This window comes from Durio zibethinus, chromosome 21 (genome assembly GCF_047325235.1).
Source record: "Durio zibethinus cultivar Kanyao isolate XHJ-2024 chromosome 21, ASM4732523v1, whole genome shotgun sequence".
NCBI lineage: Eukaryota > Viridiplantae > Streptophyta > Magnoliopsida > Malvales > Malvaceae > Durio > Durio zibethinus.
In genome coordinates this window covers 11,999,636-12,013,654 of record NC_143182.1, presented here as the reverse complement: position 1 = coordinate 12,013,654, position 14,019 = coordinate 11,999,636, and the positions used below count along the sequence as shown (strand labels likewise).

General features: G+C 31.3%; 1 protein-coding gene and 1 pseudogene across 2 annotated transcripts; both read right to left on the bottom strand.

Moving 5' to 3' along the window:
• Positions 1 to 1,052: 1,052 nt before the first annotated feature.
• LOC111305643 (anthocyanidin 3-O-glucosyltransferase 2-like) lies at positions 1,053 to 2,590 on the bottom strand. The gene has a single exon (XM_022903350.2). The coding sequence runs from the start codon at positions 2,520 to 2,522 to the stop codon at positions 1,083 to 1,085; it is 1,440 nt and encodes a 479-aa protein (XP_022759085.2). The 5' UTR covers positions 2,523 to 2,590; the 3' UTR covers positions 1,053 to 1,082.
• Positions 2,591 to 7,966: 5,376 nt separating this feature from the next.
• On the bottom strand, positions 7,967 to 13,295 carry LOC111305642 (pentatricopeptide repeat-containing protein At3g22150, chloroplastic pseudogene; annotated as a pseudogene). Its single transcript, XR_016331478.1, has 3 exons — positions 10,471 to 13,295; positions 10,297 to 10,354; positions 7,967 to 8,313 (listed from the first exon to the last, which is right to left on the bottom strand). The product of XR_016331478.1 is annotated as a pentatricopeptide repeat-containing protein At3g22150, chloroplastic pseudogene (transcript).
• Positions 13,296 to 14,019: the final 724 nt, after the last annotated feature.

Genomic DNA, 14,019 nt, shown 5'->3' with positions numbered 1-14,019 from the left:
TTTGTTTCAAATAAACATAATAATTGATTATTTTAAAAATTACAAAAAACAATTACTATATTTAATTTTTTAAAATGCAGTATTTAATTATTTTAAATAAATTATAATAATCAATTATTGTATTTATTTTAAAAAAACGTAATAATTAAGCTTTTTACATATTTTAAAAAATTTATAATAAATAATTCTTATTTTTAACTTCATTAAAATGCAGTAATTGATTATACTTTGGAAATTTACATTTAAAATACATGTAAAAAAGTTGTCATGTTCTCGCAGCACAAAGTTGAAAAATTTGACACCGAGTCAACTTTAGGCTTACCGTGCTACCATTTTCAATGAAAATGGGCTGAAAAGAGGGATGAAAATAAAGATTCTTCTTTGCCAAGGAAAGCAATGACGGCGATGAGGATCTTGAAATGATTTCGTGATAATTACAAAGCAGAAACCTCTCCCACAAAGCATCAGAATCTGCAACTGATCTCAAGGCAGGGGAAACCAAGACTGATCGACATGGGTCTTGATACGAACTCAATCATATGTTAAAAAATTACATATTGTGTTTCTGTTAAAAATGCAATAAATAATAATTACCATTATATTTTAAAGCTTGCAAATGCAATATTTGAGTGATAAAATAAAAAAAAATGCTACTCAAATATTACATTAATTTTTTAACAAACACAATATTTATGCTATTTGTTCTTAATATAATGTTTGTAAAAAAATTAAATTAAATTTTTTACATACATTGATTTTTTAAAAAATAAAATAATACAAATATATTTTTTATACAAGTCAATTTGAAACAAAAATAATTTTTTTTCCAAATTTTAAAAAATCACAGAAAAATGAATTTTTAGATACCATTAAAAATTTAAGCTTGTTCTAAAAATTAAATACCAATGAATTAAATATGAAAATCACATTTTCACAAATATAAATTTCAAAAAAATCTCAAATTTTCCTTAATCAAATTAATTCTAATTATTAAAACAACCTATTTCCCTTTTTTTTTTTTTCCTCAAAAATAAAATAAGGTGAGACAATAATTAAAAAAACAGTAATGTACATTAAAATTTTCATGGTATGTTGTACATGATATCGTCGATAAAACGACATAAGCTGGAATGAGAAGATCCACCCTCTACCACAGCTTTCCTACTCCTTTGGCTCATCTCTTTCACCCTCTTCCGAACATCACTATCCTGCTCCATCAACCACCTGATTCCTCTCTCTATCTTCTCCGCCTTGACAATTTCAGCCTCATCACTCCCAGAAGCCCCTTTCCTATAATCCATTTTGATCTCCACCGCTAATCCCAAATCCCTCACCAATGCAAACGCGTTTAGCTGCTGCTCCGCGTAAAGAGGCCACGTGGCGATCGGTACTCCGAACCATATACTCTCCAGCGTTGAATTCCAACCGCAGTGCGACACGAACCCTCCAGTCGCGGGGTGGCCCAAGATGGCCACTTGCGGGGCCCATCCAATGATCTTACCAATCCCAGCCGTCCGATCTACGAACCCTTCTGGCAACACCTCTGCCACGTTCTCGTAATCAGTCGGCCTTGCCATCATGCCCTTTTCTGGGTCTGGGGGTTGGCGTAGGGACCATAAGAATCGCTGCCCACTCTGCTCCAGCGCGCGGGCGATCTCTTTCACCTGATCCCCATTGAAGCTCCCCATGCTCCCGAAGCAAAGGAACACCACCGACGAAGGAGGTTGTTCGTCGAGCCATTTCATGATTGTACTAGAATCCCGATGGACCCCACTTGCGCTCTCGAAATTCAATATTGGTCCCACTGGGTAGACTGGTGGAAGTCTACCGTCAGAAAGGGAGTCGACCGCATGAGATTCAAACTCCGAAAATGTATTTACCATTATACCCTTGACTTCTCTAATCCATCTGGCCAAGTCATGGCACAAAGTAAAAGTTTCAGGGCTGAACATCACAGTGGGAAAGAATTTAGTAGAAACCAAGTTGACATAGGAAGGTATGGCGAACTCAGTGTCCGAGTCTTTTAACTCCATGATGTTAACATTTTGCTCATCATAAAGAGCTTGCATAAAAAATTGGAAGCCAAGAAAAGCTGCACCCGACGTGTAAAACACATAGCTAGGAACGCCGAACTCGTTAGCCAAATCTACAAAAGGAGTAAAAAACATGTCGAGAACGAACCCGGCGATTCGGGGCGAGTTGGAGGACTGAACTATGTTGTTGACGGCCTCTTTTACGAGAAGTCTATGTGTTTTAACTAAAGAACGCATTAACTTAGGGGGAGTAACGTCTTTGTCTGGTTCAGGTAGAGGGAGGCTAATGAATTTGATGCGGCTGGTTATATTGGCAGTAAGAGAGTCGACGTAGGCGTTGATTGTTGCGTCGTAGGATGGCTTGATGACGAGTACGGTAATGGAGAGGTTGGAATTGAGATTCACTAAAAGCTTAGTCGCTTCAACTGCAGATACCAAATGGCCCATTCCAGGCGTTGGGATGAACACCAGCTCTGCTTTCTTCATCATTCGAGCAGAAAAGAAGAGTGATCTCACAGGGCAACAGCGACGAAGAAGATGAAGAAATGGTAGTCTTGGTTTTTGATTAGGCTGATGTGGTTTTCAAGGCTCAAAAAGACTGGGGGTTTAGTGAGAAGTAAACGAGTGGACCATGGGGTGTGATGTCATTGCATTGCTGGGGTTTTGGACGTATTCAATACCCAATCTGCTCGTGTGTGCTAGAAACAGACAAGTCAGGCTTTACATGTCTGGCACTTTCAGAGTTCAGACAAACAAGTCCATGCTTATATTTCGTGAGTGCGAAAATTGTCTGGAAGTGGTTTAAAATTAAGATGGAATCATACCTGCGTAAACCTGTCCATGGCTGGACCAGGTCTAGTCGGCCATTCAAAACTTCTGAACTCAAGGTAAAAAAATCTCGAATTTTTATTATATTTAAATATATTTTTAAAGTAAATAAAAATAAATTTTATTTATGATATTAAATTTTGAGTCAAGTCAAATTTAGTTTAGACGTCAGATTCAGGAACAGATATAAGAGGCTATAATTGGTTCTAATTTAGGCTGTTGTCAAGGTAGAAAGTGAATCCACGGAGTAACAGAGGCGGCAGCTACTGAGTCAATGTAGTTATTTGCAATGCTATCACCACTCAAAAGTTTTGTTTAGTAGGAAGAACCAAATATATATATATATATATGAAGTTTAAGTAATAAAATGAAAATTTTATTATAAATTTTAGTCATTAAATTAATAAATTTTTTATTCTCACGTCTTTTCATTTTTCAAATGAAACGAAGCAGGAAGATGGCTTCATGATAAGGATTTTTATGAAATGGAAATTCCATGGTTGGTATCAGGTGACCACTGACCAAGCAAGCCAGATGCAGAGATGAAAACCAACTCTGCTCTCTTCATTTCATCTGATTATAATAGCAGACGTTGCTTTCCTGTTATCCTCTGCTTTTTTCTTTCAATAAAGGAAAAATATAACGTAACCAAGAAAAACTTTAAGTGGGTATTTGGTTAGGGAAACTTAAGGTTTTTGTTCCAAATCTTGTTTTAGATAATATGATTTTTTTAAGTTTAAATAAAATTTTTTCTTGCCTCGGTATTTTTACATTTTTAACAGTATCAAAAAAGGAAAAGTAAAAAAGAATAAAAAAACCATCCTCTCTTATGAGTTTTTTAAGATTTATGGGAGAAAGTAATTTTTTTTTAATTTTTAATTGCATAATTACATATTCTAATTATATTATATTTTTTTAATCTCCTTAAATTATAAATGAAATATGATTTTTGTTATTTATTTCATTTTATAAAATAAAATTTTTTTTGTATAATAAAATAAAGTTATTTTTATATGTTAAATAAATAAATAATTTACATGTTAAATAAATACAAAAATAATTCATAGGTTACATAAATAAATAATTTATTTATTTTAAAATAAAAACTATAAAAATTAAAAGGTAAATAATAAAATTTTTAAAATTTTTAAACAATTAAAATAATGATATAGATGACATTTAGTAAACGTCATCATTAGGTAATAAATTATGTTTACTCAAAATAAACTTTGTCTATATCATTTTTATTTTTTGTAAACAAATATGTATTTTCTATATGGATTCTCTTTTGTTTTTTAATACTCAAGTAAACATTGTCTATTAGTCTCGATGTTTACTTCAATGTTGTCTATTACGATAATAGATTACGTTCACTTAAAGTAAACTTAATCTATATATTTTTTAAATTTTTTATATGAATCAGTGTTCTCAATCTAGGTTCTTCTTTTTTTTTTTTATTTATAATGATTTTCAACTTTTTAAAGTACATTAATATATAATTCTGAACAAAAATGTTTAGGATGGCAATAGATAATATATAAATTAATATCTATTATTATTTGATTTATTTATGTCAGATTTAAATAGTAATAAGTGAATAATTGATAAATTCGAATAAAAAATTTATTATTCGTGATAGATTTTGAGTGAATATAGATAATATTATTTGAATATCTAATATTCAAATTCGTTTAAATTTTAATAAATAATGATAAATATTTGAATTCATATTCAAATTTATTATTCATTTACATATATAAAATATAAAAAAATTTTATATTTGTAGAAGGTTTTGAATCTTAAAAAAAATTATTTATTTTTAATTAAAAGTGAATTTAAATTTTAAATCAAATTCTTGTTTATTTTATATTTTGATAAAAAATTTAAATAAATGAATATTTTAACAGATTTAAATATTTAAATAAATAACACTTATTTAAATAGATTTGAATTTAGATTGTAATATTAAAATTTAAATAGATATTTTAAAAAATTTAAATATTATAAATATTAAAAAATTAAAATATAAATATCTCAAAAATAGTGGATATTTACTCCGTTCTCATTCTTAGAAATGTTTAAAAGCCATATTTGGAGCAATGATTTAATAAATTGAAGGTAATAAAAAAAATAAAGTACAAAATCGAATGAAAGAAAGAGATTACCTCGTTAACAAAGAATACTTGTTGATCTTTAACATGAATTTAAAGATGTTTACTTGAGGATATATAGTTTATATCATTTTTGTTTTTTATTTAACGTATAATTTTTTATTTATTTAATAACTTAACATATAAATTATTTATTCATTTAACATATAATTTTATTTTCATAAATTACGTGTCATGTATTATTCATGTGACATTAAATAAAAATATAATTAAAAACAATATAATAAAAAAGTTATTAAATAATTTTATACTTCTCAATCAATTTATCGTGAAACAAACACATAAATTTAACTTTATTCAGAATCTATCAAGTAAAATAATAAGAAGTAAAATCATTTTCTCTTAAAAAATGTTAGATTCCGATAAGCAAATTCCCTTTTTAGATTTTGGGGCAAAAAGAAGAGAAGAAAAACAAATCTCTTCTTTATGTGCTATCTCCTGTGTTCTCAGATCTTCATTTATACTTATAAGCTAGGTGAACAGAGTCCCTGAAGACTAATAACGGTACAGTAAAATGCCATGGCTCTAAACTGTGGTGTCTCTGCATAAGACAAACAATAGCTATGTCATGCTATCTCAATGCATAAACCAGAGGAATTTTGATTGTTGGTGCAGGAAAGTCTTATCATTAGTGAGAAACATCCATAACAGTATAGTGATGCATTATTCTGCCATAGCTTTGGAACTTTCATATTGACTATAATTCTCACCCCAAACAAAATTTTATTGTTTCCACTGTTGGCAATGGTTGCAAAATTATCAAGCAGAGAACTTAAATCTGTTGGACTCATTGTTGCTTTTCCCAGATGTAGCCTTTAAATTAACTGAAAATGAATGATTAGACCAGACATAAAGCAGCTTTGGGAAACTTAAGAATCAAAAGCCATTGCGCTGTGTAATTGTTCTACATCAAGATAAGAAATTACTATTAGCTATTAATAGAGCTTATTTCTAGAGCAAATGCTCAGTGCAGCGATAACTTTATTTCTAAAGGCCATTACATTAATTATACTTGGGGGTTTTTAACGGTCCAGATCATCTATAGACCGTTTTGGACCGATGGGTTTGAACCAATCTTATTAATTTCATTTTGATATTAATCGTACTAATAAGTGCACTTTAGTTGTATAAAAAATATATATATATTTAAAAGTGATTTTTTATACTAAATTTGATATAAAAAAATACTTATTATTTTAGTTGATTTTAGTTGACTTACGATTAGTTTCTGTGAATTAATTTGTTTTGGTTGGTATATGAATACGAATATGTTTTATAATTTTTAATTTTTAATTTATATTTTATTATTTAATTATTTTTAACTCAATAAAATAAAACCAATGAACAAAATAACCTTTAAAAGTTAAGCTTTTTTATTTTTTACTACAACTTATTTCTTCTACACTCTATTTTTTCAAACTAAAATTCATAAATATTTTAATTTCTTTTAAAAAAAATATTTGTACTCCTTCTCTAAAGTTTAACCATCCACCAAAGTTAATTTTTTTTTTCATCTATTGGTTTTTATCTTAAAAAATTTTTACACAAAAAAATTCATTTAAATATCATATGATCAAATTAATTATTTAAAAATATCATGATAAATTGATAATATTATTTCTTATACTCTTAAATTTATTTATTTGTTTTCTGAATATATTGTATATTTATAATGCAAATATTATTAATAATATTATGTACAAGTCTATGTATATTTATAAATATATTTGTATTAAATCAAAAATTTTAAAATAATATAATAAAATAATTGATACTAACATTATAATTCTTAAAAAAAAATCAAAATATTATCCCGTACAATATGAACAACTTTGATTTGAACCGATTGTAGGGTAGTATGGACGTCTATGGTCCAAATATTTTATGACCAATACCATTAGGGTGGTTCTCAATCCTAGATACTTGTCTAAATATTTATCCATTCATCTCAAATCCAAAGATCAAACATAAGATTGAATTATTGGACTGTATAAATAATTAGATATATATAATTTTTAAAAGTATATAGAAATAAAAATTAATTTTAAAATATATTTTATAAATGAATAAAAATTCAGTTACATTAATATATATTTTACGTATTTTACTTTTTATTAAAATGATTAAAAATAAATACTATGATTTAATATTGATCCAAACATCATGAAAGTGTATAACACGTATTTTGACCAACATCAATACCCAACATCATCATAATGTTTGAAAAAAAAAAGGGGAAGGTTATTAACATAATAATTTCATTTAGCCGAAAGTTTGAAACTTTACTAATCCACGTGTTGTCTTCTTGATAACATAAAAGGAATGTCATCAACTTGCCTCACACCCTCACCTGTCATTAGTTGGCCATCTGCGCCAATATCCCCAGTCAGAAGTGGGTGTATGTGATCTGAATTTTTTTAATATTTAATTGTAATATGCATTATACGTGGAATCATGAATTTGGACTATGTGGTTGTAATTTTTCTTAATTATATTAAAAAAATTATTTTCTAAATACATATTTTAAAAAATAAATTTAAGACTGATCCTTAGCTGCATCGAACCAACTTTGCTTGATAGTATACAGTCTTAAAAGATTATGAACTGGTTCATGATTCAAAATTTTTAAAATGGACTCTATATGGATGGTCTCTGGTCCTAGCTTCAGGACCGCTTACCCAAATCATACGCCAAGAACATTGCAGGATTTTGATTCAGTTCTAGAAAAGGCATCATCAAATAGAGTTAAAAAAATACCCCTTGCCAACCTTTTTGAGGGCTTGGTCTGCTGTGGCCACTTGAGAGAGATTGAGCCTTGCTATGAAATATCCACAACATGCCAGATAGTCTGTCACTTCACTTCGTGCAACTTAGGGCAACATAATTTAATTTTAATCATGCCAGAAATTGCACGTTTGAAACTCAATATCAATATTGCTTCAAAATAAATTCTTCTGGATTCTTAATTCACTACAAAGGTAATTGTCTTGGATGAACTTTCCAAGAGATTTGCAGAATAAAACATAAGGAAAGAGAAGAAAAATATCTATAACCAGTCACTGAGACACTGACTCATTTCTAAATTTGAGCCAGATCATAAATGCTAAATGCTCAAAAAAAAAAAAAAAAAAAAAAGATCCCATGGCACAAAGCTTCAAAATCTGCATTCTACAAGTGAGGATTGGATATTTCCATGTTGTCTTCAAGTTTGCATTCTGTACTACTTATTGCAAACTGTCTATTACTACAAAGAATTAAAGTGGGATAGGCCACATATTGTGCTGCAAGTCCAGATATAAACAAATCATGTAAGTATTTAGATGACGACACTACAGCAAAAACTTTCTAAAAATTGAAAAAAGGAACCCATGTTTTCAAAATGATGTCAACTTAAAATAACAAAAATTGAAACTTAGGCTTTGATTGCAAAAGTAAAAGTAGTTGTGGCACAACTGTCAAGTTATAGTCATTGAAGAAGCCTTTGGTTAAAAAATCATATCCATGTGTGCTGATGCATTTTTAGCAGATTTATATAGAGAAAAAAGCTTTCACGAAGTATCTCCAGAAAACATTTCACAACTAATAAAATTTGGAAAACAAGAAACAGAACAAGTTTTTTTTGCACATTGCTTTCCCGAACATATGATTTGTACTCTAACCATGTTAACAACATGCTTCTAAATCTAGTGTATAAATGTTTCTGCTATGTACATTTGTTCAAAATACTGCATCATACTAAACAACATGATGACAAGAGTACTACAAAAGAAAGAAAGGGCAATGTCTTTTAAGTTTAGACTAGTTTTGTTTTGTGAAATAATGTACTACCTATGTAAGAGAACCCACATAGCTATTATCTATCTTGTTCAAGCATTATAAATGTGCTTTGGAGTTCGTTACATGGTTTCACTATCATCCAGCATAATTAATTGTACAAACAAAACAAAAATTTTATTGTTTCATTCTAAAATCATAAAAAATATTTATCATACTCTGAAAATGAAGAATGCATATTCCATGTGCGGTATTGATGAGTAAAAGATTTAGTTTCCTCTTGGATCTGGCATAACCATTTCCACACATCCCTTTACCGGAAGCTTTTCCCTCTTCCATTTAAATAGAAAACAATGGAATGGCAGCTGATGTTCTTGGTTAAATCTTGATTTAAAGGTTAGAACTTGCTACCTGTGCAAATCTGGACGATGGGATCCCGAGAACAGAGTACAACTAATAAGTCCCAGAAGTGAAAGGGTGAAGTTTTATTGACAATGTGCACATTAGGTGCTACCTATGAAAGTTTTGCAACATCTCAATGAGAGATCTATAGTTATGCAAAAGGGCAAGAACATAAAGCTACTAATTTTACAGCCCTAAATAAATTACTAAATCATTAATCCTGTTGATGTTGAAAAATTCAGATTTAAAATTTTAACTTCGACCAACATTTGTCTTTAGACTACAATTAATCCAAGAACTCTAAACCGTAATGCTTAATCCACTATGACCCAGTGTAGACAGGTTCATATATTGTGCATGAAAGGATAAATGAATACTTGCTTGCTGGCAGCCTCATCCAGCTCCAGCCTGCATAACGGATTGTTCTTATACTGGGAAATCCACTACCTGCAAAAGGAGTTTGGTCTTTCTACGTCATCCTATATTTTCTTAACCATACCAACTTAATTGATTCCTTCAGTAAGGGAAATTCCTCATTTACAGTCACAGGTGTCCACATGCCTAAAACTGTATTTACCTTGTTAAATATTCTCCTGCCACATACCTTGAGCTCTCCTAAGATTATTCAGTCTTTTTAATTCAACTCTATTCCCATCCAGCACAATTATGCATAACACCCCAACCTTGAAGTTGAACAATTCAAAATTTTGAGAAGGGAAAGGAGGGGGGGGGGGGGTGTGGGAAGATTTTTATCTGCCTTTTTTGGGGGAAAACACTATATCACTAAAACCCAAAAAAAACTAACAAGTGAACCAGTGTGTAACATATAAAAGAAGCACCCCATTGCTGTTGTTCAGTGAGACGGAAAGAGTTGCATAAAAGTTAAGTAAGATAAGTATTAGAAAGAAAGTCGTCTTCTTTTTACCAGCTAGGTTTTCATTTTTCCTTTTTTTTTTTTTGGAGGGGGAGGGGGGGAGGGGTGGTTTTGGTGGGTGTCTTAAGAAGAGTGAAGTTTATCCTGTTATAAACCTAAGCAATTAAGATTTCATTTTCATGATTTGACCAGCTTAAAATCTAAACCAACTCACCCTCCAATGCTCAAGTCAAACACCATGTCAAGGGATTCTGCCAGCAGAGACTGACAACCTGCACAAACAAACAGATACTAACTTGCTCCCAAAATCTTAGCCAGATATCAACAAAGCTCCAAATTTTAAATTGGACAGAAAGATCTTAAAATATGTAAGATCCTTAAAACATACCCAAATGAAGTAGCCATACAAAAGCCAAGCCACTTGCCTGTATCTAGAGCAAAATATCTTCATCTCCCATTTGTAGCCCCAAGGTGATATCATAACCCACAAGATACCCTCTTCACTAATCAATTCAGAAATCCCAAGGAAACAGGAATTCTGCAAAGGATTTATAATAATCAACATCTTTCATCACCTTGCATGGTCCTTCTAACAATTCATATATCCCATCAGACTGGGGGTGTTCTTGATCATTAGAAGCAAAATAGTTTACACAACCTGCAACCTGAATCCAACTACGTCCAATATCCTTTCTCATACCCTTTTCCTTCATTTCTTTCCTCACTCTGTCAACATTTTCCCAGTTCCCTTCCTCTGCATATATATTTGAGAGCAAAACGTGATAGCCTGTCATGCTATTTCCTGTATCCATTTGAAGCAACTTCTTGGCCACAACTTGACCAAGTCAAATTTTTGGTGAAGTCTGCAAGCTGCAAGAAGTGATCCCCAAATCTCCGAGGAATTACCCTCTTCTCCTAATTTTTCAACAAACTCATAGGCTTCAACCACCCTTCCATCCTTCCCAAGCATGTCAGCAACACAACAGTACTGCTCAGTTGAGGGTTGGATGTTAAACTCTCTCTCCATTGACTTAAATAGATAAAGGCCCTCATCAACCAATCCTGTATAACCACAAGCTGACAAGACTGCAACAAAGGTAATGCCATCAGGCTGAATGCTAGATGCCTGCATTGAGCGAAACAAAGAGAACACCCTCTCACCCATCCCATGTTGAGCATAACCCAATATCTTGGTGGTGTACGTGACAGAACTTTTCTCAGGGACATTAAAAAACATGTTTTCAGCAAGTTTAAGAGCACCAGATTTGGAATACATGTCAACTAAAGCAGTGCCTACAAAGACATTTGCATCCAACAAATTACGAACAGAAAATCCAAGAAGTTGCTTACCTAAATCTATACTTCCCATTAGACTACAAGCCGGGAGAACTGATGCCAGTGTCACAGCATTGGGCATTACATTTTGCTGAAGCATTTGTCTAAACACAACAATTGCTTCTTCAATCTGCCCGTTCTGTGCAAGACCAGCAATCATAGCATTCCACGTGGCTTGATCTCTATTGCTAGAATTTCTTTTTCAAAAAGTAGCTGTGAATTCCTAATCAAGCCAGATTTAGCATACATGTCTACAATATAACTGTCCATCTCCTCAAATTGAATGCCATGCCTAAGAAGAAAAGCATGGGTCTGCTTTCCAATTTCCTGGTTTCTAAGATTTAATGCTGCTGAAAGGAGAGCAGTTACAGTCACAGTATCAACCCAAAAGCCTTGCTTCTGCATCTCATATACAAGAAACAACCCTTCATCATCCAACCCATTTTGTACAAAAGCAGAAACCATGGTATTCCAAGAAATTACATCTCTTTCAGGCATCTTGTCAAATACTTCGAATGATGTGTGGATTGAATTGCACCTGGAATACATAACAAGTAGTGCATTGGCTACAATAACTGGCAATTTGCATAACTTCTTACTTATATAGGCATGTAGCTGCTGCGCCAAGTACAACTGCTGCAACTACGAAACTGCACTTAATGCAGAGAGAAAAGTGACATCATCAAAAACAGTTCCGATTCCATAGCTTGAAGAAAAAGCCTAATTCCTTCAACTGGAGAATTGTTTTGAAGATACCCACCAATCTCCAAATCTCTATATTTCTCTCCGAGCAACAGTCAAAAATCTTCCTAGCAAAATCAAGGCAACCAAGCTCTGCAAACATGAAAATCGCCGAACCAACAACAAACAAGTCATCAACACATTCACTTCCCAACTTGAGAAGCATCCCATAAAGAACTTCAGCATTGTTATAATCCTCTAAACCGGATAAAGCTGGGAAAATATTAACAAAACTAACTGCACTAAGTCTTATCCCCGTTTTCATCATATTCCTAAGCACCACAACTGCTTCCAAATATCTCTCTGTCTTTACATACCACGAAATCATAGTATTCCATGCAACCAAATCTCTCTTACGCATCATATTAAATACTTTACATACCAAATCATGTCTCAAATAATCAAAGCCTTTACTATGGACACCCATTTCCTTATTATCCACAGAACTCATACAAGTAGCATAAAAATTCAACAAAGCATTATATACAATCCTACTGGGGTTGGTTAATCCCCTAATAAAATGGCAATGAACGGCTTGACCTACACGTAGATTGCGCAATAGAGCTCAAGCTTTGAGAACAGAGGAGTAAGTATAAGAATCGCATTTGATGTGAGGGGCGGAACTCTTCATGTGGGAATAGAATAAAAGGGCATCTTGTGGCATGTTATTGCAAATGCAATCAATGATGATGGTGTTCCAAAGAACTGTTTTTGGTTGGGGAATTGTGTCAAAAAGTTGGCGGCCGAGATGAGATTGACCTTTTCGGCATACTTGACTGAGGCGGGAACGAATTGTGGGAGTTTTGAGAGTTGGGTTAGCGGGTGAGGAGGAGACGATGGTTGGTGAAGGATGGGAAGGGTTATTGTTGCTGGCGATGGTGGAAGGTGGGGAGAGTGGGAGAGGGAGAGCAGAGGAGGCCATGGGTGATAAGATAGTTTCTTTCTTGTGTTTCTCTCTTGCTTTGGATATACTGTTTAGGTGGTTGGTAGTTAAGCCTCGATCTATATATCTCGTCTTGTTTCCACTTTCATCTTGTAAATTTCTTCTCTACTGTTTCTTTATTGATATTTTGCGTTGTTGTATACAAATTCAACTCTGTTTTTATATCCAAATGAGGCTTTTTCCGATACATATCATATGTACTAGAAATAGTCACCCCCAGTTCACCCCGTTCTACTGGGTTAAACTATTTTTTTGTCAAAATTATTTTATTATTATATTATCAAAATTTTTATTATTTTAAATATATTTATAATTATTTTCTAAAATAAAAATAAATAAAATATTATAAAAGTATTAAAATTAATATATAATATTTCATATATGGTTGTTCTAGTTTTTTTTACTATATTTTGAGTTTTGTATTTTTATTAATCATTTAATCAAATATATGATTTTGAATTTATTGTACTTTATAAACATTTTTTTTAAATGTAAAAAAAATAATTTTTGATTATGTCTTTTTATATTTATATTTATCATATCATTTTTTTTTATTTTATTATGGTCTTTTAATATGTAGTTAAGTTATATGAAATTAATTTATATATAATTTAATAAGAATATTATAATAATTTTAAAAATATTACATGTCAAATTTTCATAAACTAATGATAAAGGTATTTTAGTAATTTAATACATAATAATTTTATACTATGTTAAAATTTAATATGTAATTTAATAAGGATATTATAGTCAATTTTAAACAAAAAACTACATATCAAATTTTTATGAAACAATGACAAAAATATTTTAGTAATTTAATATGTAGCTGATTTTATATTATGTTAAAATTTAACATGTAATTTAATAGGAATATTATAATAATTTTTAAATAAAATGCCACATGTCAAATTTCTA